Source organism: Phascolarctos cinereus, unplaced genomic scaffold (genome assembly GCF_003287225.1).
Source record: "Phascolarctos cinereus isolate Bilbo 61053 unplaced genomic scaffold, phaCin_HiC Scaffold_5;HRSCAF=322, whole genome shotgun sequence".
NCBI classification, from domain to species: Eukaryota; Metazoa; Chordata; class Mammalia; order Diprotodontia; family Phascolarctidae; genus Phascolarctos; species Phascolarctos cinereus.
In genome coordinates, this window is record NW_027555958.1 from 272093592 (window position 1) to 272118677 (window position 25086).

Below are 25086 nucleotides of genomic sequence, written 5' to 3' on the forward strand. Positions count from 1 at the left end.
GCAGAAAGTTGTATTGTGCACACAAGCAGCCCTCACACCAATCTGGTAAGAACTTCCTGACCATGGCGGTTACCAGCTGCCATGCCCGGGGCTCTGCTCCAGGTTTTCCAGGCCTTCTACTGCCCTTATGAAAATCAGAGAGCTGGACAGGACGAGTGGTGAGGGTGTCGTGGAGTCCAACTCGACCTGATCAAGAATTACCTTTACTCGATAGTCAGACGAGCATTTCATGAACACATGAGACTCTAAACGCTGGGGATGTAAAGAAAGGAACACGCACCTTCTGCAGACCTGGAGGAGCGGCACCCAACAGTGGACGCAGCTTGTCTACCGTGGGGAGTGGGAGCTGCCCTGCCCCCAAACCCCCTGTACCAGCCGCAGCCTGGGGCCCTCCACGCTCCAGGAACGAGCACCGGGGGCGGCTTCAGGCCGGCGGTTGGCTGGCTGCTCGCGGCAGCCCTCTTACCTGCGGAGGGGTGGAGCCTCAGCTGAGCCTCACCTGCCAGCCCTGGACCGTGCCGCAGTCCCGGGGTAGGAGGAGGGGTGGGCGGTAGCATCCCCCCGCCCAGCATTCTGGCGCTTCACCTTCCCTTTTTATAATTGTTTTCATTAAAGCAATCTCCTTTTTACAGGTAAGCCAACTGAGGCTCTGGGACTCTTTATCTCTTCTGTTCTTGAGGTAGTTTCATTTAAGTGCCACACTGAAATGTGGCCTGGCAGGGAAAATAGGCCTCGGTTGATTAATAAAGGGTCAGCCTCAGCTGTACAACCTTCCTGACTCTGGGGGTCCAGGGGAGCTCCCTGTGTCTGGCAGGAGGTCTGGGAGAAAGGAGCCTCTCTCTCTCCATCACCCCAACAGAGACCAGAATCCTCTTAGCTCAGCCTCAGTCTTGGGAGAAAAGGGTGGAAATCCCTGTCCCGGAAAAAGACAAACACTTTTTGTACCTTATTTTCACATTTCCGGATGCCCTGGGTGTGCCTTTTAATTTTTTTTCATCAGGCTAAAGATTGGGTAGGATGAATAGTTAGAGGAGGTATAATTTGCCCAAGGCGGTCACCCAACATCTAGGGACTTCTTTTCCTTCCCCTCTACCCTGCCCCCATACCTCCACGTTGAAAATGGTTTCCTTCCCTGCTTCCCTCCATCTGACTAATTCAGTTAAAGACTCATAGACTCCAGTTAGATGACCAGGTCATAGTATCTCCAGTAGACCTTCCCTCCTTTACTGTGACCCTAATAATCAGAAACTCCTTTTGGACACCCTGTATTTTTTTTAATTTATTTTTAGTTTTCAATATTTACTTCCATAAGATTTTGAGTTCCAAATTTTCACCCCATCTCACCTCTCCCCCCACCCCAAGATGGCATGCATTCTGAATACCCCTTCCCCTAGTCTGTCCTCTCTTCTGTCTCTCCCACCCTTCTCTTATCCCCTTCCCCTTCTATTTTCCTGTAGGGCAGGATAGACTTCTGTACCCCATTTCCTGTATTGCTTATTTCCCAGTTGCATGTGAAAACATTTTTTTCAATATGTTTTGGGGGTGGAGCCAAGATGGCAGCATGAAAGCAGTGACTTGCTTGAGCTCTCCCCCAAACCCCTCCAAATACCCATAAAAAAATGGCTCTAAACAAATTCTAAAGCAGCAGAACCCACAAAAAGACAGTAAAACAAATTTCCAGCCCAAGACAGCCTGAATGGTTGATCAGAAAGGCATTTTGCACGGGGGAGAGGAGTGCAGTGCGGTGTGGGTGTGCAAGCCGCAAAAAACCTAGAGCAGGCCTCAGAGGACTGAATCACGGGCAGCTGTGGCTGTTTCCAGACTCCTCAATCCACCAACACCAAAGACAACTTAGAAGGTCAGTGGGAAAAGTCTGCTTTTTCCGTGAGAGAAGAGCTAGGTCACAAGCTAGTTCCAGAGCGTAGAGTGCGGGCCCTGGAGTGGTGGCTGTATCCTGAGCTTCCAGCCCACAGACTGAGGGGGAATCGAGGGTCAGAGAGGGATTGTAGGGATCTCTGCCAGTGCTGAGGTAGGAATCTCTTGCCTTGCCCATGCTTGGATCTGGGTCACAGTTCTGGGTGGCAGTCCTGGGGTGAGGAGGAGCACTGGTGCAGTGGAGCTTGTAGTGGGGGTGCAGAGAAACCCTCCTCACAGTTCCAAGAGAGAAAAGACTGCTTGTGGTCAGTCACTCAAAGCACTCAGGGCACAGGCCAGGAAAAGAGTAAACACCTCTACCCTTGTCGTACCACCTTGGAAGAACTGAAAATTTACAGGTCCCTACAAGTATCTCTGAAAACAGCTATACAGACCCCCAAAGCTTGGGACAGTACATTCTCCACATTGGAAGCAGACTTTTACCTTAACAAAGAGTTTAAAACTCAAGTAATTGGCTGGGATCATGAGCAAACCTCGAAAAAAGAGTCAGACTATATTATCTTACTTTGGTGACAAAGAAGATCAAAACATACAACCAGAAGAAGACAACAAAGTCAAAGATCCCACATCCAAAGCCTCCAAGAAAAATATGAATCAATCCCAGGCCTTGGAAGAGCTCAAAAGGGATTTTGAGAAGCAGAGGGAAAACTGGGAAGAGAAATGAGAGTGATGCAAGAAAATCATGAAAAACAAGTCAACAGCTTGCTGAAGGAGACCCAAAAAAACACTGAAGAAAATGACACCTTAAAAAATAGCCTAACCCAAATGGCAAAAGAGGTCCAAAAAGCCAATGAGGAGAAGAATGCCCTAAAAAGCAAAATTGGCCAAATGGAAAAGGAAGTCCAAAAGATTACTGAAGAAAATACTTCCTTAAAAATTAGAATAGAGCAATTGGAAACCAGTGACTTTATGAGAAATCAAGACACTGCAAAGCAAATCCAAAAGAATGAAAAACTGGAAGACAATGTGAAATACCTCACTGGGAAAAACAATTGACCTGGAAAATAGATCCAGGAAAGTGAATTAAAAAATTATTGGACTATCTGAAAGCCATGATCCAAAAAAGAGCCTAGACATCATCTTTCAAGAAATTATCAAGGAAAACTGCCCTGATATTTTAGAACCAGAGGGCAAAATAGAAATTGAAAGAATCCACCGATCTCCTCCTGAAAGAGATCCCCAAAGGAAAACTCCTAGGAATATTGTAGCCAAATTCCAGAGTTCTCAGGTCAAGGAGAAAATATTGCAAGCAGCCAGAAAGAAACAATTCAAGTACTGTGGAAACACAATCAGGATAACACAAGATTTAGCAGCTTCTACATTAAAGGACCACAGGGCATGGAATATAATATTCCAAAGGGCAAAGGAGATAGGATTACAACCAAGAATCACCTACCCAGCAAAACAGTATAATCCTTCAGGGGAAAAAATGGTCATTCAGTGAAATAGAGGACTTTCAAGCATTCTTGATGAAAAGACCAGAGCTGAATAGAAAATCTGGCTTTCAAATACAAGACTCAAGTGGAATGTGAAGAGGTAAACAGGAAAGAGAAATCATAAGAGACTTATTAAGGTTGAACTGTTCACATTCCTGCATGGCAAGATGATGTTTATAACTCATGAGACCTTTGTCAGTATTAGGGTAGTGGGAGGGGAAAAATTATATGTATGCATGTATAGATAGATAGATAGATAGATAGATAGATAGATAGATAGATAGAGGGCACAGGGTGAGTTGAAGATGAAGGGGTGATATCTGGAGAATAAAATTAAGGGGTGAGAGGATTATACTAGAAGGAGAAAGGGAGAGGTAGAATGGGGTACATTATCTTGCACAAAACAGACAAGAAAAGGTTCTTACAGTGGAGGGGAAACAGGAAGGTGAGAGGAAATGAGGGAATCTTATTCTCATAGGATTTGGCTTAAGGAGGGAATAACATACACACACGATTGGGTATGGAAATCTGTCTAACCCTACAGGAAAATAGGGGGGGGAAGGGGACAAGACATCAGAGGGATGATAGAGAGAAGGGCAGATTGGGAAAGGGGTAATCAGAAGGATATACTTCTGAGGAGGGACAGGGTCAAAAGAAAGAACAGAATAAATGGGGGGGGCAGGATAGGATTAAGGGAAATAGAGTTAGTTTTTCACAACATGTCTACTATGGAAGTGTTTTGCATAACTGCACATGTATGGCCTGTATTGACTTGCTTGCCTTTTCAATGAGGGTAGGTAGGGTGGGAGGAAGGGAGAAAATTTGAAACCCAAAGTTTTAAAAACACATGTTTAAAAAAATATATTTCCACAAGTAACTGGGAAATAAGAAATACAGGAAATGAGGTACAGAAATCTATCCTGCCTTACAGGAAAATAGAAGGGGAAGGGGATAAGAGAAGCAGGGGGAGAGATAGAAGAGAGGGCAGACTAGGGGAAGGGGTATTCAGAATGCATGCCATCTTGGGGTGGGTGAAGGAGCAAGATGGGGTTAAAATATGGAATTCAAAATCTTGTGGAAGTAAATGTTGAAAACTAAAAATAAATAAATTTATAAAAAGAAAAAAACCCATGTTTTTTAAAACTTTAGGTTTCAAATTTTCTCCCTTCCTTCCTCCCCACCCACCCTCATTGAAAAGGCAAGCAATTCAATATAGGTTATACATGTGCAGTTATGCAAAACACTTCCATAGTAGACATGTTGTGAAAAACTAACTCTATTTCCCTTAATCCTATCCTGCTCTCCCATTTATTCTATTCTTTCTTTTGACCCTGTTCCTCCTCAGAAGTATTTGCTTCTGATTACCCCTTTCCCAATCTGCCCTCCTCTCTCATCCCCCTGCTCTCTTGTCCCTTTCTCCCCCTATTTTCCAGTAGGGTAGGACAGATTTTCATACCCAATTGAACATGTATGTTATTCCCTCCATAAGCCAAATCCTATGAGAGTAAGATTCACTCATTCCCTCTCACCTTTCCCCTTTTCCCCTCCACTGTAAGAGCCTTTTCTGGTTGTTGGTTTGTTTTTTTTTTTTGTGAGATAATTTACCCCATTCGACCTGTCCCTTTCTTCTTCTCCTAGTATAATCCTCTCTCATCCCTTCATTTTATTCTCCAGACATGACCCCTTCATCTTCAACTCACCCTGTGCCCTCTATCTAACTATCTATATACATACATATAATTTTTTTCCTCCAACTACCCTAATACTGACAAAGGTCTCATGAGTTAGAAATATCATCTTTCCATGAAGGAATGTAAACAATTCAACCTTAATAAGTCTCTTATGATTTCTCCTTCCTGTTTACCTCTTCATGTTCCACTTGAGTCTTATATTTGAAGATCAAATTTTCTATTCAGCTCTGGTCTTTTCATCAAGAATGCTTGAAAGTCCTCTATTCCACTTAATGACTATTTTTCCCCCTGAAGGATAATACTCAGTTTTGCTGGGTAGGTGATTCTTGGTTGTAATCCTATCTCCTTTGCCCTCTGGAATATTATATACCATGCCCTGTGGTCCTTTAATGTAGAAGCTGCTAAATCTTGTGTTATCCTGATTGTGTTTCCACAGTACTTGAATTGTTTCTTTCTGGCAGTTTGTAATATTTTCTCCTTGACCTGGGAACTCTGGAATTTGGCTATAATATTCCTAGGAGTTTTCCTTTGGGGATCTCTTTCAGGAGGAGATCGGTGGATTCTTTCAATTTCTATTTAGCCCTCTGGTTCTAAAATATCAGGGCAGTTTTCCTTGATAATTTCTTGAAAGATGATGTCTAGGCTCTTTTTTGGATCATGGTTTTCAGATAGTCTGATAATTTTAAAATTCATTTTCCTGGATCTATTTTCCAGGTCAGTTGTTTTTCCAGTGAGATATTTCACATTGTCTTCTAGTTTTTCATTCTTTTGGATTTGCTTTGCAGTGTCTTGATTTCTCATAAAGTCACTGTTTCCAATTGCTCTATTCTAATTTTTAAGGAAGTATTTTCTTCAGTAATCTTTTGGACTTCCTTTTCCATTTGGCCAATTTTGCTTTTTAGGGCATTCTTCTCCTCATTGGCTTTTTGGACCTCTTTTGCCATTTGGGTTAGACTATTTTTTAAGGTGTTATTTTCTTCAGTTTTTTTGGGTCTCCTTCAGCAAGCTGTTGACTTGTTTTTCATGATTTTCTTGCATCACTCTCATTTCTCTTCCCAGTTTTTCCTCTACTTCTCTTACTTGCTTCTCAAAATCCCTTTTGAGCTCTTCCAAGGCCTGGGAGTGATTCATATTTTTCTTGGAGGCTTTGGATGTAGGAGCTTTGACTTTGTTGTCTTCTTCTGGTTATATATTTTTATCTTCTTTGTCACCAAAGTAAGATAATATAGTCTGACTCTTTTTGCACTGCTTGCTCATGATCCCAGCCAATTACTTGAGTTTTAAACTCTTTATTAAGGTAAGAGTCTGCTTCCAGTGTGGAGAATGTACTGTCCCAACCTTCAGGGGTTTGTACAGCTGTTTTCAGAGATACTTGTAGGGACCTGTAAATTTTCAGTTCTTCCAAGGTGGTATGATAAGGGGCGAGGTGTTTACTCCCTTCCTGGCTTGTGCTCTAGTGTATTAGTGACCACAAGTACTCCTTTCTGTCCTGTAACAGTGATGAGGGTTTCTTCTTCATAGCCACTACAAGCTCCACCATGCCAGCGCTCCTCCTCACCCCAGGACTGCCACCCAGAACTGTGACCCAGATCCAAGCATGGGCAAAGCAAGAGATTCCTGCTTCAGCACTGGCAAAGAGATCCCTGCAATTCCTCTCTGATCAGCCACTCAATTCCTCCTCAGTCTGTGGGCCGAAAGCTCAGGAGGTAGTTGCCCCCCCGCCAGGGCCGTGCTCTCAGGGAACTGGATCTGAGACCCCGCGTTCCTCTCTCAGCATTGCGGAAACAGACTTTTCCCACTGACCTTCTAAGTTGTCTTTGGCATATGTGGATTGAGGAGTCTGAAAACCGCCACAGCTGCTAGCAATTCAGTACTCTTGAGGCTTGCTCCAGGTTCGCTGCGGCCTGTGTGCCCACGCCAAACTGGGCTCCTCTCCCAGCCCAGTGAGATATACCTTTCTGATCAATCATCCAGGTTGTCTTGGGCTGGAAATTTGTTTCACTCTGTCTTTTTGTGGGTTCTGCTCGACACCCTGTATTTTAACAGTGCTCTAAATGATGACAGTGGTCCAAGCTGTAGAAACTTCATGCTGTGGGGGAAATTTATCTATCTGTCTGTCTGTCTATCTATCAGTCTATCTAGCTATCTATCTACTTAAAAATTCTTGGTTGCCCACAACTTTCCTGCCAAGTGCATCAGTGACCTTGTATTAACTTGCTAGCCATTAAAACCTGGGGTGGAACTTGAGAATTCCTAGTTTATAGTCCTGTGTGTCCAGATCAAGTCCTCCCAAGTTACACTGCACTGTGGGGATGAGCCTTTCAGTATGGGAAAGTCAGGAGGTACTGAAGAGCAAAGATGCAAGGTGGAGTGAGGTAGGCACCTGCCCCCACCGATGATGATTTTTATTGTTTGTTCAAATTTATCTGAAATGGATTGTTAGAGAAAAGTATCATTTGTACATCACAAGGCTTGATTCCTGGGTCTGCCAGCCTATTTCGTAAATCCTGCAATTACCTTGAAACTGGAGAGAGGATCCCTAAATGTAGAGACAACATGGTTTAGTAGAATGAGCGCTGAACTCAGAAGACCTGGATTCGAGTGCCAATTCTACTCCTTAACTTCAAATCATTTAATCTCTGATCCTCAACTTCCTCTTCTATAAAATAGGCATAATAATCCTTGTACTGTTTGCGTCACAGGGTTTCTGTGAACACTCAAATGAAATGATGTATGGAAAGCATATTGTAAGCACAAAGGGCTCTAGAAATGTAAGCTATCATTTTGTTGTTCAGCTGCGTCCTACCCTTCGTGACCTCATTTGGGGTTTTGTTGGCAGTAATACTGGAGTGGTTTGCCATTTCCTTCTCCAGCTCATTTTACAGATGAGTAAACTGAGGCAAACAAGGTTAAGTGACTTCTCCAGGGTCACACAGCTACTAAATGTCTGAGGTCAAATTTGAACTCAAGGGAAGATGAATCTTTCTGACTCAAGACCTGGCACTCCATCCATTGTATCACCTAGCTGCCCAGGCTATTGTTATAATACATGATTTTTTTTTTAAAGCTGCAAATCTTCTGGAGTTATTTATGGCAGGTTTCCAGAAGGTGCCTGTCCATAATAAATTCCAAGATTTCTTTCTTTTTTTTTTTTGTGAGGCAATTGGGGTTAAGTGACTTGCCCAGAGTCACGTAGCTAGTGAGTGTTATGTGTCTGAGGCCACATTTGAACTCAGGTCCTCCTGACTCCAGGGCCAGTGCTCTATCCACTGCACCACCTAGCTGCCCTTATTTTTCTTAATGTTCTGAAAAGATCACCAAGTTTAGAGGAACTAGGAAGACCTGATTTCAAATCCTACCTCCAACATGAACTGTGTGATCTAGGATAAGTCATTTATCTTGTTTGAACCTTAAATTTCTCATTTATAAAATGGAGAATAATACTTCTTGTGTGCTTTACAGGGTTATTGTGAGATTCAAATGAGATAATATATGTAAAGCTCTTTGCAGACTTTAAAATGCTACATTATATTAGATTTTAAAATTATAATTATATTGTTGTTCTCTATTAGCAATGAGTCAGCTTGCATTTATTAAGCACCTACTTTGTGCTAAGCAGTGTACTAAGCTCTGGGGATACAAAAAAAGGCAAAAAATAGTCCATGCTCTCAGGGAGTTCACAGTATAATGGGGGAGACAACATGCAAATAAGTATGTACCAACAAAATATCCAGGGTAAATAGGCACTAAGAGTAAGGAAGGCTGGGAAAGGCTTCTTATAGAGCATAGGAGTCAGAGATGAGGAGAGTGGGGAGAGAGAGAGTTTCAGGCATGGGGAACAGTCAGTGAAAACATATGGAAGTCAGCCTTTTTGAGACTGTTTACTCATCTGTACAATAGAGATAAGAATGCCTTTAGTACCTATCTCACCCAGTTGCTGTGATGCTCAAACAGGGATTTTTATATGGATATGTATGGGTATGTTGTCAACAGGCAATCACAGCTTCATGAAACTTACTTGAAAACTAGGTTTATTAAAAGAGAAATGAACATGTATGTGGAACCCAAAGGGCTCACAATCCATACAGAAATTTGCACTTTTATAACAGTAGGACAAAGGGAAGAGCCACCAGAATTTCCACCTAAATGGCCATGGCATGGGAGAGGGAAAGGCACAGTAAAGGTTGGAAAAGGATAAAACCCTTGCCAGAGGGGAGGAACAAGGGGATGGCAAAAGCAGCATTCTTTTCATTCCGGAACTGCTAGACCGTGAAGATAGGATAGTCTGCTTATCTACAAGGATCCAAGCTGCACAAGTAATTTTTTTTTTTAGGAAATTGAGGTTAAGTGACTTGCCCAGGGTCACATAGCTAGTAAGTGTCAAGTGTTTGGTCTGAGGTCACATTTGAATTCAGGTCCTCCTGACTTCAGGGCTGGTGCTCTATCCACTGTGCCACCTAGCTGCCCCTACACAAGCAATTTCTTAACCTAGTGCAGACTGACAAGTGCACGTCTTGACTCCCAAGGACACACAGGGAGTCCAACTTGGGATGCAAATAACACATTGTGTCAGCTCAGAAGGGTCCTTGTCCTCAACACATTCAGGGCCTCCTGCATGCTCTGAGTCCAGTGTTTCTGGAAAATATGGCAACTCAAAAAGACAAGTTCAGGGGACCCCTCAACATTCCTTAACAATGTGTAGGTGTGTATATGTGTGTATGCATGCATGGGCATATGTGTAGATGCATGCACATATATGTGTGTATACACACAGAGAAAATACTAAATAATATTCCATATAATACATTGTGTGTATATGTGTATATGTATATGTGTATATATATGTGTGTGTATATATGTATGCATATATACATAAAATACTAAATAACACTCATTATATATAAGGATAATGTATATTATGTGTATACATATGTGCATATATATATATATGTACAAATACATCTGTCTGTATATACATACATTACTTTGTACACTTTGATGTACTACACGTCAATAATTAAATAGGAGACAAAAAAGAAATGTCAGTCATTCAACATTAGAATATGAGCTCCTAGGGGCAGCTAGGTGGCACTGGAGTCAGGAGGACCTGAGTTCAAATCCAGCCTCAAACACTTGATGCTTACTAGCTGTGTGACCCTGGGCAAGTCACTTAACCCCATTGCCTAGCCAAAAAAACCAAGAATAGGAGCTCCTTCTTTTTGTATCCTTAGTACTTAGCATAGGGCTTTGCATATAGTAAGTGCTTAATAAGTGTGTATTCATTCAACAAGTATTTATTAAATGCCTACTGTTTGCCACACACTGGTATCAGTTCCCTAAAGTTATCTGTTTCAGAGAACCTTTGCGGTTTTTTCCCTCTCCTTAGAGATCAGGATAATTGACACCCCCTACAGAAGGCATTGCCTAGTAGTTCAAGTGGAACAGCTCTGGAGAAACACATATTCTCTTTTAAGTCCAAGGAATCCTCCAGTGGGGAACATCTCCGCTTTCACAAAATGGTCTGATTTGCCTCCATTTTGTCAGTCAATCAATAAGTACCTATTAAGTGCCTACTGTGTGCTAAGATCTGGAGATAGAAGGAAAGGTGAAAGACAGTCTGCCCTCGAGGAGCTCACAGTCTAGCATGATCAGGCAGTGTTCCAGTTTGGAGGTCATACTCTGCTTCTAAATGCATTTGCTCCCCAGTCCAGTCAGACTGGTCTGCTAGCTCTTCCCAGTGCTTTCCATGGAAATGGAAAGTCCATTTCCATCCAGCCTCTAGACTTTTCCATAGGTAATCCTCTGTCTGAAACGCACTCCTTCCTCTTCGCCTAGTAGAAGCCCCAGCTAGATGGTGCCGTGGATTAAGTGCTAGACCTAGAGTTAAGCAGAACTGAATTCAAATCTGTCCTCAAACACTGACCAGCTCTGTGACCTTGAGAAAGTCATTTAACTTCTGTCTGCCTCAGTATCCTCATCTATAAAATGGAGAGGATAATAGTACCAACCTCCCAGGGCTGTTGTGAGGATAAAATGAGATCTGTTTGTAAAGTACTTTGCAAACCTTAAATCACTATAAAATGCCTACTGTTACTAAAGCACAGCTGAGATGCCACCTCCTGTGTGAGGTCTTTACAGCTGCAATTGCTAGGGCTCTCTCTCTCTTCAAACTGCTTTGTATTTACTTAGTGGTGTGGATGCTGTCCTCCAGGAATCTCCTTGAAGGAAAAAAAGTCCTTTGAGGGCAGGGCCTATTTCATTTGTCCTGGTAGAGCCAAATGCTTATCATAATGCCAGGCACATAGTAGCTGTTTGACAAATGTTTGTAGAATTGAACTGAACTGGCTGTCTTATGCTCTTCATAAAACTTTCTGTACCTATTTCTGCCATCCTTCTCTTCCCTTCCCTTGCACCCACTAGTGCTCTGACTGATTCCACCTGTCTTTTGAATCCTTCAGGTATAGGTTCCGAGAGTCTTCTGTAAGTCAAATGAGTAGGTGCTAATGGAACAGCCAACAGCTGGCAAGTGCCCTGTGGACAGTGGCCCAACGTGCAGTCCGCCCAGATCTGTTGGTCCACATAGAATCCCTGAACACTTCAGCATACCCTCCTCTCACTACAATGTGAACAGTCTCCATCTCCCAGAAGTGCATGGCAGCTGCAACCTTTGATAGAATTCCTTGGCCTGTAAAATAGCAGATTGATAATCAAGACTCCCACTGAGCCCCTTGCAAGTGACTGCACCCAGAGCAGCAACATGGGCAAGAAAATTGTGTTCCACTGGTACTTGGAGGACTGGCTTCTGCTGGAGACACTTGTGTGACCCATCCACTGGATCTGATCAAGGTGGGTGCCGTCATCTCCATTCCAAAGAATGAGTGAAAGTGATGTCTTCTAGAGTTCAGGCATTCATTCCTAAAGCAATCATTGGGTAGTGTATAGTATGTAAAATTCCTTGAAGTCAGGAAGGCTCAGTTCAAAGTCCTGCCTCTGACACCTGCTAGATGTGTCATCTCAAGCAAGTCGTTGAACTTTCAGTGCCCCCAGGTAACACTAAGACTTTTTAAGTTTCAGTTGAGCCACTGGTTCACATTGGTGGAGAAAGAGCTCCTAATGACAACAAATTGACAGGTCCAAAAAGGGGGGAAAAATAAGCAATGTATTATGTCTCTGGGAGAGAAACAAAGGATAGATAGGACATGCAGTAAAAGAATTTACAGTCTTTTAGTAGATGAGATGTACTTAAAAGAGCTGTAATTTGGTCATGTTGGTACTTCCTCCACAGACACAAATCACAATCCCTCTATAACTTCATCTATGCCTTGTGCTTGAAGGATCTGTAATTTTGTTATGTATGTGTGTTCAGTCAAAAACCTGAAAAACCTGAACATCAATGCAGCAACTGAAATGTGCTCAGTAACTTTTTACCAAGTAAATTAATTTCAGTGCACCACCTATCTCCGTTTTTCAGTCACTGCCCAAAGTCTCTTTTTCTAGATGTCCTCATTTCCTTTTCCTTTCAGATAGTCATGGCCCCATAGGCTTGCATTGAGTACAAGATTTGAAGTCAGGAAGACTTGCATTTGAAATTCCACCACTGAAATTCACTAGCCTTGTGAACCTGGGCAAGTTACTTCTTTGGAGCTCAGTTTCCTCATCTGTAAAATAAGTGGGTGGGTTGGATTGTCTGTTCATGTTCCCCACTGGAAGCCTTCTCCTCTTGTTCTAAAATAGACTCCCTTCTACCAGATTTCCATATTCCTTCTCTGGAGAGCTGACTGCTGCCTTTTCCTCTGCCTTGGAATTTACACATGGGGATACCTGAATCTTTTTACTTTTTGTTCAACAACACTCCACCTACTTCCCTCAGAGTCAAGTGATGACCTCATCAGCTCAGGCATTCCCCAAAGAGGAACTTCCTGAAGTCAGCCTACTACATTTTTACAAAATGATGTCTTTAGCCAGGCCCTGAGACATAAATTGAAACCTTCCCCCCAAACACACAAAATAAAAGAGGTGTGACTTTCCAGGGGATATTATAGCTGCATCTCTAAGCAGGAGAATGAGCAATAAGGTCCAGTTAGTTAAGAAGAAGAACATAGATCTGTGATCTTATGAGTTCTTGTAGTTCTAAATTTGATTCAGTACATACAAGATATTTAACATTGTATTGCATGCTTGGGACATAGACAATACTTGCTCTCAGCAAGCTTACAGTTTGAATGAGATGGAAGCCTCTGTTGCCCCTACTGCTTGATGCAAGGAGTTATGCTCACTTAAAGATGCTGCTGCAAATGAGCCACCTTCAGTGGGCTGTGGACTCTGAGTGGGTCTGACAATATATTTAGTGCATTACTGCTTAAGTAAGCGGTAAGACATCTCTATCAGGAGATGTGCAGTCTTACCTGACCCAGTTGGTTGCTGTCCAGATCTACAGTGTGCAAGCCTGTTGGATTTTTTTTTCAGTATGAGTCCTTCCTCTAACCATCCCAGGTTGCAGGTCTGCTACAGGTTGGGGGGCAGTGTTCCAGAGTTCCTCAGGACAGTTTGCCTTTATCCATCCCCCGTTCCCAGCCAACCTGGTGATGTGCTTCTCAGAACTTAGCTAGGCTGGTCCTCAGATCAAAGGCATACAGACCCTTTTCTGGGTCTGTCCTTGAAGGATTTCCAATGTGGATGGAATTCACTTAGTCTTGTGCTCTGCTGGTGCAAGATTTGGGAACCCTGGCTCCTCTCTATGTTGTCAGTTACCCCACAATGCAGCAGCTCATCGTATCATCCCACCTCCATGTTCATCCCTACCTGTCTCTCTGGTGTAGGTCCATCTTCAGACTCAGCACAGAGCAAATATTGGCTTTGCTGGCATGACAGTAAGAGTGATTAGCGTCAGTGGCTTTATGGCACTTTACAGTGGGCTCTCTGCCTGTGTAGACAGGTAGGTGACAGATGGGGACCCCTACTATCTTGTCTCTGATCTAACCCATCCTGGGTCCAGAAAGTGATCAACCTAGCTGACATTGTGACTGTTAGAATCAGTTATGATTAACTCTAGGATGACATCTTTAGACTTGGCTGTTATCCTCAACTCCTCATTGTATCCCCAGCACCTCATAACACATACTAGGTATTTAACAAATGTTTGTTGATTGACTGACATCTCCAAAAATTCTTTTCCCACCCAGTAAAATATAACCTCTTTGAAGGTTCTTTTTTGTCTTTGACTTAATCAAGGCCTGGCACATAATAAATGTTAACAAATGCTGTAACTCTGAGGGTTGTTTTTGTTCTTTTAAATCTTGCCTGTTCACCCCAGGGTAATGACATGTAGGGATTGCTACGTAAGGTTTCTCCTGGCTTTCTGAGACATTCTTCTCTTTGAAACTTGCTTTCTCTCTATCAGCTGACCTATTCTGTGACTCACTTTGCCATCTATTACTCACTTCAGGATCATGTGAAACACGGCCAGAAGCAGCACCTGCCCTTCTATCAGAAGGTATATATGGCGGCCCTTGGAGGTGAGTAAAGAGGAACTGAACTTGGGGATGATAGGAAGGAGCCAGCCTTGCCCAACAGCCAAAGAATTGTTAAGGGCTGTTGTTCATTTCCCAAGAAGACTATTGGAAATAAGAAACCATGGGAGCTGAGAGTGGATTTGCATGGAATGTGAAACAGGATTGTAAATCCTATGCCCTTTTCCCTCTGGTTTTACGTTTTGTTGGTGGGTTTGTGGGGACCCCAGCAGATATGGTGAATGTTAGGTCAGTCACATCCCCTGTTACCTTCCCTCTCTTTTCTCTTGCTCCTTTACCTGGGTAGTCCTTCCCTCTATCATTTGCCCCTTGGCATCTCTATTCCTCTGAACCTTCTCACATCCCTGTGTCCTACAAGGGTGGTTGGCCCTTCTAATTGTTGGATCTTATTTGGAAGCAGGATGCAGAATGATGTGAAGATGCCGGTGCACCTGAGGAGGAAGTAAGTTGCAAAGGAGAGACCGAGTTCATAATTCATAGAAGCTCTGAACTGGAGGGGACCTTAGAGATCACTTCATCCAAACTGAAGCCCAAAGTTTGATTGCAGTTAACATCAGAGCTAATGATCTTTTAAATGATCATTTAAACTCAGGAGCTATTTGTTAGTGTTTGGGGGAGTAGAGATGGAGCTAACAGACTCATGTTCTAGTCTTCTTGAATATACTATGGCAGGATTGTATTTCCTTGCTATCTTCTCCTAGCTGTCATTAAAGCCCCAGGGACAGTGAGCCCTGCCCCCAGGCCGCTGTGGCAAAGTGCCCAGCAGAATGCATAAACCAGAGAATGGAACTTTTGCTGGTTGATGTGAGGAAAGAAATCTTACCTGGTGGGAATGAAACCCTGAAAAATAGGAATTTGAAGAAAGCTGCAAATGAATGTGCTGATCCATACCCAGCAAACCATGCAAAAAAGCCCCACAGTTTTGCTGAAATAAATAGCAGTAGGTCTTGCTGTTACCAGGTGGCAGGAATTCCCCAAGAAATGTGTAAAAAGGAATAATTTGGACTTATAAGGAAATAGAGATAGCCCGGATAAGTGAAATCCACAGATGATCCCTGAATTCCACTTTAGTCTTCCCTATAATACCTAAGATGCTGTTGCAAAAAGGGAAAAGCCGAGAATGGAAAACCTACAAATTAAATAACCAGTCCTTGAGACATAACTCTGTGTGTGTGTGTGTGTGTGTGTGTGTGTGTATGTGTGTGTAAATAAAAACATTTTCTATCCTATAGTTATTCCCATGTGCTGAACGGGATGACTCATATAATTCGGGAAGGTAGGCTCTCCTAAAGGAGAAGAAAAATAGAAATGTGTTTATTGTTGTTTTGTTGTTATTGTTTTTTGAATCATGTTTATTAGAACAAAGTGAGTTCTAGGTACCCACCAAAATAAAACTTCTGAAATAAGGGGTACATAGTTTAGGATTTTCCTATGATCTAACAAGCAATGCTCCTCTTATGTTCAGGGTGAGAGTGGAGTGGATTGAGGTCTGGCCTTGGAATCAAGATAATCTGGGCCTAAGTCATGCCTCTCACATATACTAGCTGTATGACTTTGGACAAGTCACCCCAAGCAATTCTGTAAGACTCTGAATTATGACCAGGCAGGGGGTCGGAGGGAAGAAGGGGCTGTTGTTCTGCATCTTCATTTACACTAATGTAATTAAAGGTCTAGACCCCAAAAGTAAAATATGTAAGTAACCATTCTAAGAGATACAAAGATGAAATAGTCCCTGCTTTCAAGGGGCCTACATTCTATTGAGGGGCTGCAATATGTAAACATGTACGTAAATACATAAAAATTTGAGGAGGGGAAGAAGATAAATGATGAAGGGGATTAGAAAAAGCTGTATGGGGTGGCCTATGGACCATGCCTTATTTTTTTTTTTACTTATGACTTTTATTTACCTTTCTGTGTGTATACTCATTCCCTTAATGGGGAATGTAAGGTCTTGGAGGACAGGGACTAGTTCATATTTGTACCCTCAGTGCCCAACACCTAGTAGGAGCTTAATAAATGGTGACTGAAATTGAATCAAATTGAATGAAGCTCAGGATTCTCTATGAGGGAGTGCTGAAAATCCACAGGTCATTTTTTATCTTTGTGTACCAGCACCTACCTTGGGATCCTTACACATTGCATGCACTATTTACTGAATTAAACATGGAGATGAATTAACTTTGGAGGCTCTCAGGGTAGTTGATCATATTGGGACTGGGCCTATAGACCCTTGGTCCAAACTTGCTCAATTTCATTCTATCTGTTTCCCTACCCCTTTTCTTTCCTCCAGAGGGGTTTTCGACATTATTCTCTGGTGCTACCCTGGCATCAGGACGAGGGGCTTTGATGACAGTGGGACAGGTAGGACGTGTTCCCTCCCACAGATCTTCACATATCTGTTTAAACTCCATCTGTTGGGTGTGAGAGTGTCATAGAAGGAGGCCAGAAATGAAGTTATCACAGAATCTCAGGCTGTTTCAATGTAAGTTCACCTTTAAAACTGTAAAAATACTATTGAATTCTATCCACATACTTTATAGTCACAGTTTTGAAAGAAAATGTTCAGAACTTCTGCTTCAGGGAAAAAGGCGTGGTGAGATATATAATTTACATTTATGGAGTGCTTTAAGACTGAAAAAGGGCTTTCCTCACAACAACCCCGCAAGAGAAAAAATACAGGTATTATCTCTGTTTTACAGAGGAAGAAACTGAGTCTCAGGGAGGACAAGCAGTTTGTCCATAACCACACAGCCAGTAAGTGTCAGGGCTAGGATTCAAACCTGACTGTCCTGGATGCAAGGCCAGACTTCTGCCCGTGATGCCATAGTATAGAGTTATTGCTGGGTTCATATTAAGCTTCTGTGCAAAGTTCCTACTGGACAGAGGTGATAAGAGAGGAATAGGCATAAAAGGCTGCTATGGTTGAGGTTTGAAGGTGCTGACATGGTTCTTCTTGATTTCAATCTCCTCCTGCAGGCATCCTGCTACGACCAAATCAAGCAACTGGTGCTCACCTCAACTTCCTGCTCAGACAGCCTCAGCATCCACATTATAGCCAGTTTCATTGCTGTAGGTTCCTTTCAAAAGCTCCAACTGATATTCATGAAGCTATATGACCTTATATGTGTAATGGAAGGCACATGTGGCATATGCTGTCTCAGAGTACAAACTTCTAGAGCGTTTAGTATGTTATGGGGAAAACTCCCCAAAATATTAATTAATGTAGTACCATTGGTACCTCGTCTCTCATTGAGACCACAGAAAAGTTATCCCCGTTTCAAGATACTCTTTGGGTCAACACTCATGCAAAACCATAGTCCGCAACCCCCCACCAATGATATTTTAATCCTATCATTGACATGATAGCTATCTCATCCTTAAATCATAGGCTTAGCTGTGCAAATTTGGATTGTCCGATGCCCACTGAACTCCTATTAGGACTTCTAGTTATGAGGAAGCCTTTGCTCCTTTATCACTTGAGGTTTCTCACAAAGTCAAGATTTCTTTCTTCTTTCCTCGTATCAATTCCCTTTGTAATTTTAGCTCCTATAATGAACAGCACCAAGTCCAATCAGATGTTTTGTCACTTGATGTGTATACAGTCTGCATTACTGGGTGGCCACCAGCCCATTCACTCTTCCAGATGCCCACTCCCATATGCCTTGGATAAAGGGAATAAGCTGAGGATGCAGAGCTATTAGGAGGAAGAGATCAAATCAGCAATACCACCCCTTCCCCAAAAAGACAAAAACAAAAACACAACCACCTCTTTCTTGATGCTGTGGTTGGGAAGGGGACACAAATTTTTGAAGATAGAACCTGCTCCAGGACAGCAGCAGCTTCTCCTGAGGCTTTTATTGATGAATCTGAAAGTCAGCAACTTGGTAGGCTCTTGTGAATAACCATGATGCCATGGTTTCTGAAATAGGAGGTGATGGACAGTGGTGATGAGTCATTTCCATCCACTGGGTGATCAGTTGGTTCTCAGGCACCTCGCTGGTACCTTCTGTTTGCCAAAGCATCGGGAGATTTAAATGAGAAAAATGCCTAGAATATTCTAAGAAGAAATGACCAATGGACGATGGCAGGGGAGCTCTTTTACCCCCTGTAATCTTGAAGTTCTCCTTCTCCCTAGGGTTTATGTGCCACTTTGCTATGTCAGCCCTTGGATGTGCTGAAGACTCGAATGATGAACGCCCAGGATTATGATGTGAGTTCATAGAACTATTTCATTTCTCTTAAAGACCCTTTCTCCCAAATGTTGTTACTATCACAAAACCAAAGAATTAGCATAGGCTATTTTTTAATTCTGGGGGTCACCTCAATTTTTTCAACTTAGCCAGTAGAAAACCTTTCTCTTTAAAAAAAAAGGTGCTAACTTGCCTGGCTTTGCAACATAGACCGTGAAGTTGATGGGAAAAAGCTACACAGGGACTGAGGTACAACTAGACTGTTGAATATATCGTCTTTGGGGAATTGTGTTTATTGTCTCTTTTAGAGCATCATTCATTGTGTATCAGAGATAGCCAAATTGGGACCTCTAGCATTTTACAAGGTACCTGTTCTTTTAAGAAGCTTAAGGACTTGTCACTGGTAGGATTTTAGGGAAAGGGGCCCTATACTGCAGAAGATTCACAGAAGAGTTGATGAATCATTTTTTTAAAAAAATTTGACTAAGAAATTTTAAGGATCTACAAGTTTCACACAAACTCTCAAAAACTTGTAACTTTTTTTAGTAACCATCCAATCCATACTTATCAGTGATGGCCGCACCATTTTTATAATAGTCCCTAGTAGACTTTAGGAAGAGGGCAGAGATGATTTCGTTTTTGTCTTTTTGTTCCCAGTGCTTAGCACAATGATGCGTGCACACAGTAGTAAGTACTTAATAAATGCATATTGAATCAAAGTGTGCCACTGAGTAGAATTAAAATTAATGAGTAGAATTTAGATGATGTACAAATAAAAGCCATCAGTAAAAATTTATTTTAAAAATGAATTAACAAATAGCCACTTATCTTTGGTGCCAGGGACAGTCATACCCCTGGCCCCTACAAATTCAAACCTGTTTTTAAGTAGTATCCACAGGCAATCACAATGTCATGAGACTTAAGTGAAAACCAGGCTTATTACAAGAAAATGAACATGCATGTGGAACCCAAAGAGTTCCCAATCTTTACAGAAGTTTACATTTTTATAACAGCAGAACAAATACCAGGAAGGGGTGTGACATGGGAAGGGGAATGGTGTAGTGAAGGTGGGGAAAAAGACAAAACCACTCCCCATGGGAAGGAGCAAGGTGATGGCAAAAGTCTCATTCTTTTCCCTTGGGAACTGTTAGACTATGAAGATAGGAGGGTTTGCTTAGCTGCAAAGGACCCCAGCTGCACAAGCACTATCCCAGCCTGGCACAGACTGGCTGGTGCCTGTCTTGTCTCCCAAGGATACACAGGGAGTCCAGCTTGGCGTGCAATAACAAATTACGTCAGCTCAGAGGGAGCTTTGTCCTTGACACATTCAGGGCCTCCTGCATGCCTAGGTCCAGTGTTTCTGCAAAATATAGCGACTCACAAAGACAAGTTCAGGGGACCCCTTAACAGCAGTCTTACACCCCTCCAATTACCTTGTACAGGGTGTCCCCAAAGTCTTGGTGCAGTTTTAAATGGCTTAAGCAATTTTTAAAGCCATTTAAAACTGTACTAAGACTTTGGGGACACCCTTAATTTATTTGTTTTGAATATGTGTTGCATCCTGCCACCACCCTAGGCAAAATGAAAATTCCTAAAAGGCCGGAACCATTTATGTTTTGGTCTTTACATCTCCAGCACCTAGCACAATGCTTTGCACGTTGTCGTTGTCACTCAGTTAGTTGGTTGTTCGTTTGTTTTTTTCAGTCCTTTCTGACTCTTCGTGACCCCCTTTGGGGTTTTCTTGGCAAAAATACTGGAGTGGTCTGCCATTTCCTTCTCCAGCTCATTTTACAGATGAGGAAACTGAGGTAAACAGGGTTAAGTGACTTGCCCAGGGTCACATAGCTAGTAAGTCTCTGAGGCCATACTTGAACTCAAGAAGATGAGTCTTCCTGACTTCAGGCCTGGCACTTTGCGCCATCTACTGCTATCCGTGGGGAGTTGAGGGCAGACCCATAATTTCACAGGTGTAGGGAACTCTCTGTGGAAACTCCACTATCACTGCAGATTAGTAACTCATCTCTAACTTACAGCCTTAGAGAGTTTCCCACAATCATACAACTATTCTGTATTAAAGGCAAGGTTTAAACCCAGTGCCTCCTAGCTCCAAGGATAGCCTGTTATTCTGTATTCCTCACTGCATCACGTTTTGGATAGGCAGGAATAAATAGCATTCCAGGGTAGCAGCAAGGTGGCACAGTGGATAGAGTGCTTACTGCAGTCAGTAAGAACTGTATTCAAGTTAGGGTTCAGACACTCATTAGCTATGTGACTCTGAGTAAGTCACTTAACCTCTGTCTTCCTTAGTTTCTTCATCTTTAAAATGGGGGCAATAATAGCACCTCGTTCCTACGGCTGTGATTAGGAGCAAATGAAATAATATTTGTAAAGTGCTTTGCAAACCTTAAGTGTTATATAAATACTAGCTATAATAATAGTTGTTCTTCAGTCATTTTTTTGGTCATGTCTGACTTTGTGACACTTTTTGGGGGGGTTTTCCTGGCAAAGATACTGGAGTGTTTTGCCATTTCCTTCTCTAGCTCTTTTTACAGGTGAGGAAATTGAGGCAAATAGGGTTAAGTGACTTGCCCACGGTCACACAGCTAGTGATGGTCTGAGACCAAGATTTGAACTCAGGAAGAATTTTCCTGACTTCAGGCTTGGTACTCTATCCACTGTGCCACATAGCTGCTCAATAATAATGATTATTATTATTATTATTCCAGGGGAAGTAGGTAGCATGAGCAAAGCTGAAGAGGTGGGAATGCATAGAAAATATTCAGAGTGCAGTGAGCAGACCAACTTGACTGGAGTGGAAAGTTTATTTAGGGAACTAGTAGAGAAGGAAGGATAAGATCAGAAAACTGGCTTACTTAGGGCCAGTTTGTAGCAGGCTTTGAATGTAAGAGTAAAGAGACTGGAATTTATCATGTAGGCAATGAGAAGCCACTGAAAGATTTTATTGTGTGAAGTAATTTATTTGTAGAATAACGTTTAAGGTAGACAAATCTGACAGAAGTATGTAGAATGGATTAGAGGAATTTGAACTGGACCGGTCAGAAGATCAGGCAACAGATAATAGCAGACTAGATAGTGACAGAAACAGATGAATAGTAGGCAGCATGGCATGGTGGACAGAGTACTTGGGAGTCAGGTCGACAAGGGTTAAAATTCTGCTTCAGACACATTAGCTGTAAGACTCTGGTTAAATAACTTTATCTCAGTGAACCTCGATTTCATTATCTATAAAGGGGGAATAATAGCTCCTATCTCACAAGTCAGCTTATCAAATAAGATAATGCTTGTAAAGTGTCTTCTGAACCTTAAAGGGCTTTACTGGTGTCATCCATTATTATAAGTTTAAAAACACTGGATTTGGGATTTAAGAAACTGGGTTTGAATCTTGTCTTAGTAACTTACTACTTGTATGACTTTGAGCAAGTCACTTAGGCCCACTAGGCCTCAGCTTTCCCTCATTTATAAAATGAAGGGGTTGGTCTCATACGTCTCTTCTGTGTCTAAATTCTTTGATCCTGTGAGGATTTGAAACATGAAGAATTAACATGATCAGGTGACTGACTGGGAGTTGTAGAGATAAAGGGTAACAGTGACTCAGGCTGAGTGAGTGACAGTATGATTAGCAGAAATACGAACATGGAAAGAGCAACTATTTTGGAGGTGTTAAGTTTTACTTTAGATATCCTGAGTTTAAGGTGACAAGTGTCCAAACGGAAATATCCAGTGGACAACTGGAAATGTCGGACTGGGACTTGAGGGGTCAGGGATGGGAGATATAGGCAATCATCAAATAAAAACGCTAGCTGAAGCTATGAGAATGGATGTGTTCTCTGAGGAAGAGGGCTCCTTGGGAGAAGAAAGGCCAAGATTTGGACATTAGGGAGGTCCCCATTTAGGAGACTGAAGGATAAAGAGGAGCCAAGAAAGAACAAGGAAAGGGAAGAAACAGAGAGGTGGCAGAAGAACCAGCTGGGATTTTCTTGGAGTTTAGTGGTCAAGGGGGCAAATTTTCAAGAAAAGGGGAAGGTGTGATAAATTGCTACAGAAAAGGACAAGGAGGAAAGATTACTTATTTTGACAATTAGAAAGCCACTGGTGACTTTCAAGAGTCAGTTTCAGTGGACAGATAAAAACCCTCCTTGCTGGAGCCATTTACTTTATATTGGGGTAGCACAACACATGCATACTAAGTATATACAAAGATATATACTAGGAGTAGAAACCAAACTGTAGGACTCTAAGGAATGAAGAGGTAGCAAGGAAACGGATGTAGTGAATATAGGTCAACCTTTTGGGAAGGTTGGCTGTGCAAGGAACACAGCCCAAGGGAGAAGTATATTTATTTAAAGGAAGGCTTTTTCCTAGGTATGTTTGTACTCAAAGGAGCAAGTGGAGGGAGGAGATAACTGATGGAATAAGATTTTGAAGGAGGAAGGAAGAGCTGACCAATTCTTTATTTGCCCTACTTAGTTTTTTGTTTGATTTTTTCCCTTGTGTTTGGGGTGGGAAGGAGTTGGTACCTGACAGCCCCTGCCCAGGATGTAATTACAGAAAATAAAAGTCATATAATAAGTTGTTAAACTAAGTGCAAAGAAAAAAAACCCAAAACAAATAAACTAAGTGCAAAGACTTGTATGACTTTTATCCCTTTATGAGGTTTGAAAAAGGCCTGGTAGAATTAGAAAGGCAGATGGCCATTGAGAAACGATTAACCATGCTCGAGGGTGGCCCCTAAAAGGCCAGCCTAGTATCTGAGAGCAACACAAGAGTTTGAGCGGTGGAAGCAGTTCAAGACAGCAGTTCTGTGGAGTGTGGTCCCTTCAGCCCTTGTCCTCTAGCAGAGGACATTTCTTCTCCTTCCCTAGCCCATCTGCCGTGGCATTTAGTAATAGAGCTTCTGACCCATTAGGAGACACCACACTAGCAGGGAATACTCTTTGAAGAACACAGATGTATTGAGCAGCATTTAAGGCAGAAAGCAGCTTCAGTTATTGCCCTGGCTGCTGAGATTCAAGCCACAGAGAGGAGCAAAGCTGGGGAGCCCGTCTGAGTGGCTCACCCAGAAGAGACGCTGGTCTCTATGGGGAGGGAAGGAGTGCCCAAACTCCATGGGGAAAGAAAGCATGTTGGGTACTGCAGCACCAGAGGCGTGAATTTACCTGGTCATATGTGTTCTTCACGTGAATGTCTCACTACCAATTGTACTCAGAGTTTACGCTCATTTTCCCCACTGCAAAGTGTATATTAGTGGGAGAATGTACCTCAGATTTAGGGGGAGGGGTAATAGTTTTTTAGCTTCTATTCTTGCTATGCCATCTTAGTAATAAATGCCTTTGCTTGAAACCAGGCCTGCACAACCTGTGGCCCCCAGGTTGCTTGAGGCATGCCAAAGGATTTCAGGTGACCCTAAAAAGTGTAGAGGAAAACATCCTTTGCATGTAGAGGAGATCCTTTGGCATGCTGCAAGCAGCCCAAGCTGCGACTGGCCCACGGGCCTCAGGTTGTGCAGGCCTACTTTAAACTAAATACATCTATGCAGAAGACTCAGAATTCTGGCTGACTGCTAAAAATTAGCTCACCTATACAGGCTCATTTTAGTACCATAGATACATATAGTATCTTGAAACCTATGAAAATCCCCACCCTTTGGAGGACCCAACTTGCAGGTCTGAATTGGGGAGTTAGCCCAGAGGTGTACTTGCAACAAGCAAGTTAGAGGCAGGCTAGTTTAGGGGAGCGTTTAGTTCAGTTCCTTATCTCTGGCACAAGCTAGCTGTGACCCTCAGCCCCTCAACCTTTATGTGCCTCAGGCAAGCCACTTTCATATATAGTTTGTAACGGGTTCAGAGTTTCCTATATTGAATTCAATTCAACAGTTATTAAAGGTCTACAAAGCCTTGCACTAGGAGCTAGAAATACAAGGCAAAAACCCTCCTTGCTGGAGCCATTTACTTTCTATTGGGGTAACACAACACATGTGTAATAAGTGTATACAAGTAGACACAAATATATATGTGTTTCAAGATGGAGAGAGTCCTAATAACTGGGGTGAGGTGGAGGAAAAGTGAGGAAAGGAGTGAGACCCAGAGTAGAATCTGTTAACTGAGCTGTGCTTTGAAGGAACCTAGGAATTCTCAGACACTTACTAGCTGTGTGACTCTGGACAAGTCACTTAACCCTATTTGCCTCATCTGTAAAATGAGCTGAAAATGCTCCATTATCTTTGCCAAGAAAACCCCTCCAAAAGGGGTCACAAGTGTTTTGACACAACTGAGAAACACCTAAA

The 25086-nt window shown here is 42.4% G+C and overlaps 1 protein-coding gene across 1 annotated transcript in view; it reads left to right on the forward strand.

Annotated features, from left to right (window-relative positions):
- The first annotated feature begins 81 nt into the window (after nucleotides 1–81).
- Nucleotides 82–25086, forward strand: part of SLC25A10 (solute carrier family 25 member 10) — a 44796-nt gene continuing 19791 nt past the window's right edge. The window contains exons 1-10 of the mRNA XM_078155719.1: nucleotides 82–158; nucleotides 376–531; nucleotides 11521–11542; nucleotides 13882–13997; nucleotides 14951–15034; nucleotides 15825–15868; nucleotides 16883–16953; nucleotides 17569–17661; nucleotides 18728–18802; nucleotides 19091–19147. Coding sequence (XP_078011845.1) covers nucleotides 82–158; nucleotides 376–531; nucleotides 11521–11542; nucleotides 13882–13997; nucleotides 14951–15034; nucleotides 15825–15868; nucleotides 16883–16953; nucleotides 17569–17661; nucleotides 18728–18802; nucleotides 19091–19147 — 795 coding nt within the window. The remainder of the gene's footprint in view (nucleotides 159–375; nucleotides 532–11520; nucleotides 11543–13881; nucleotides 13998–14950; nucleotides 15035–15824; nucleotides 15869–16882; nucleotides 16954–17568; nucleotides 17662–18727; nucleotides 18803–19090; nucleotides 19148–25086) is intronic.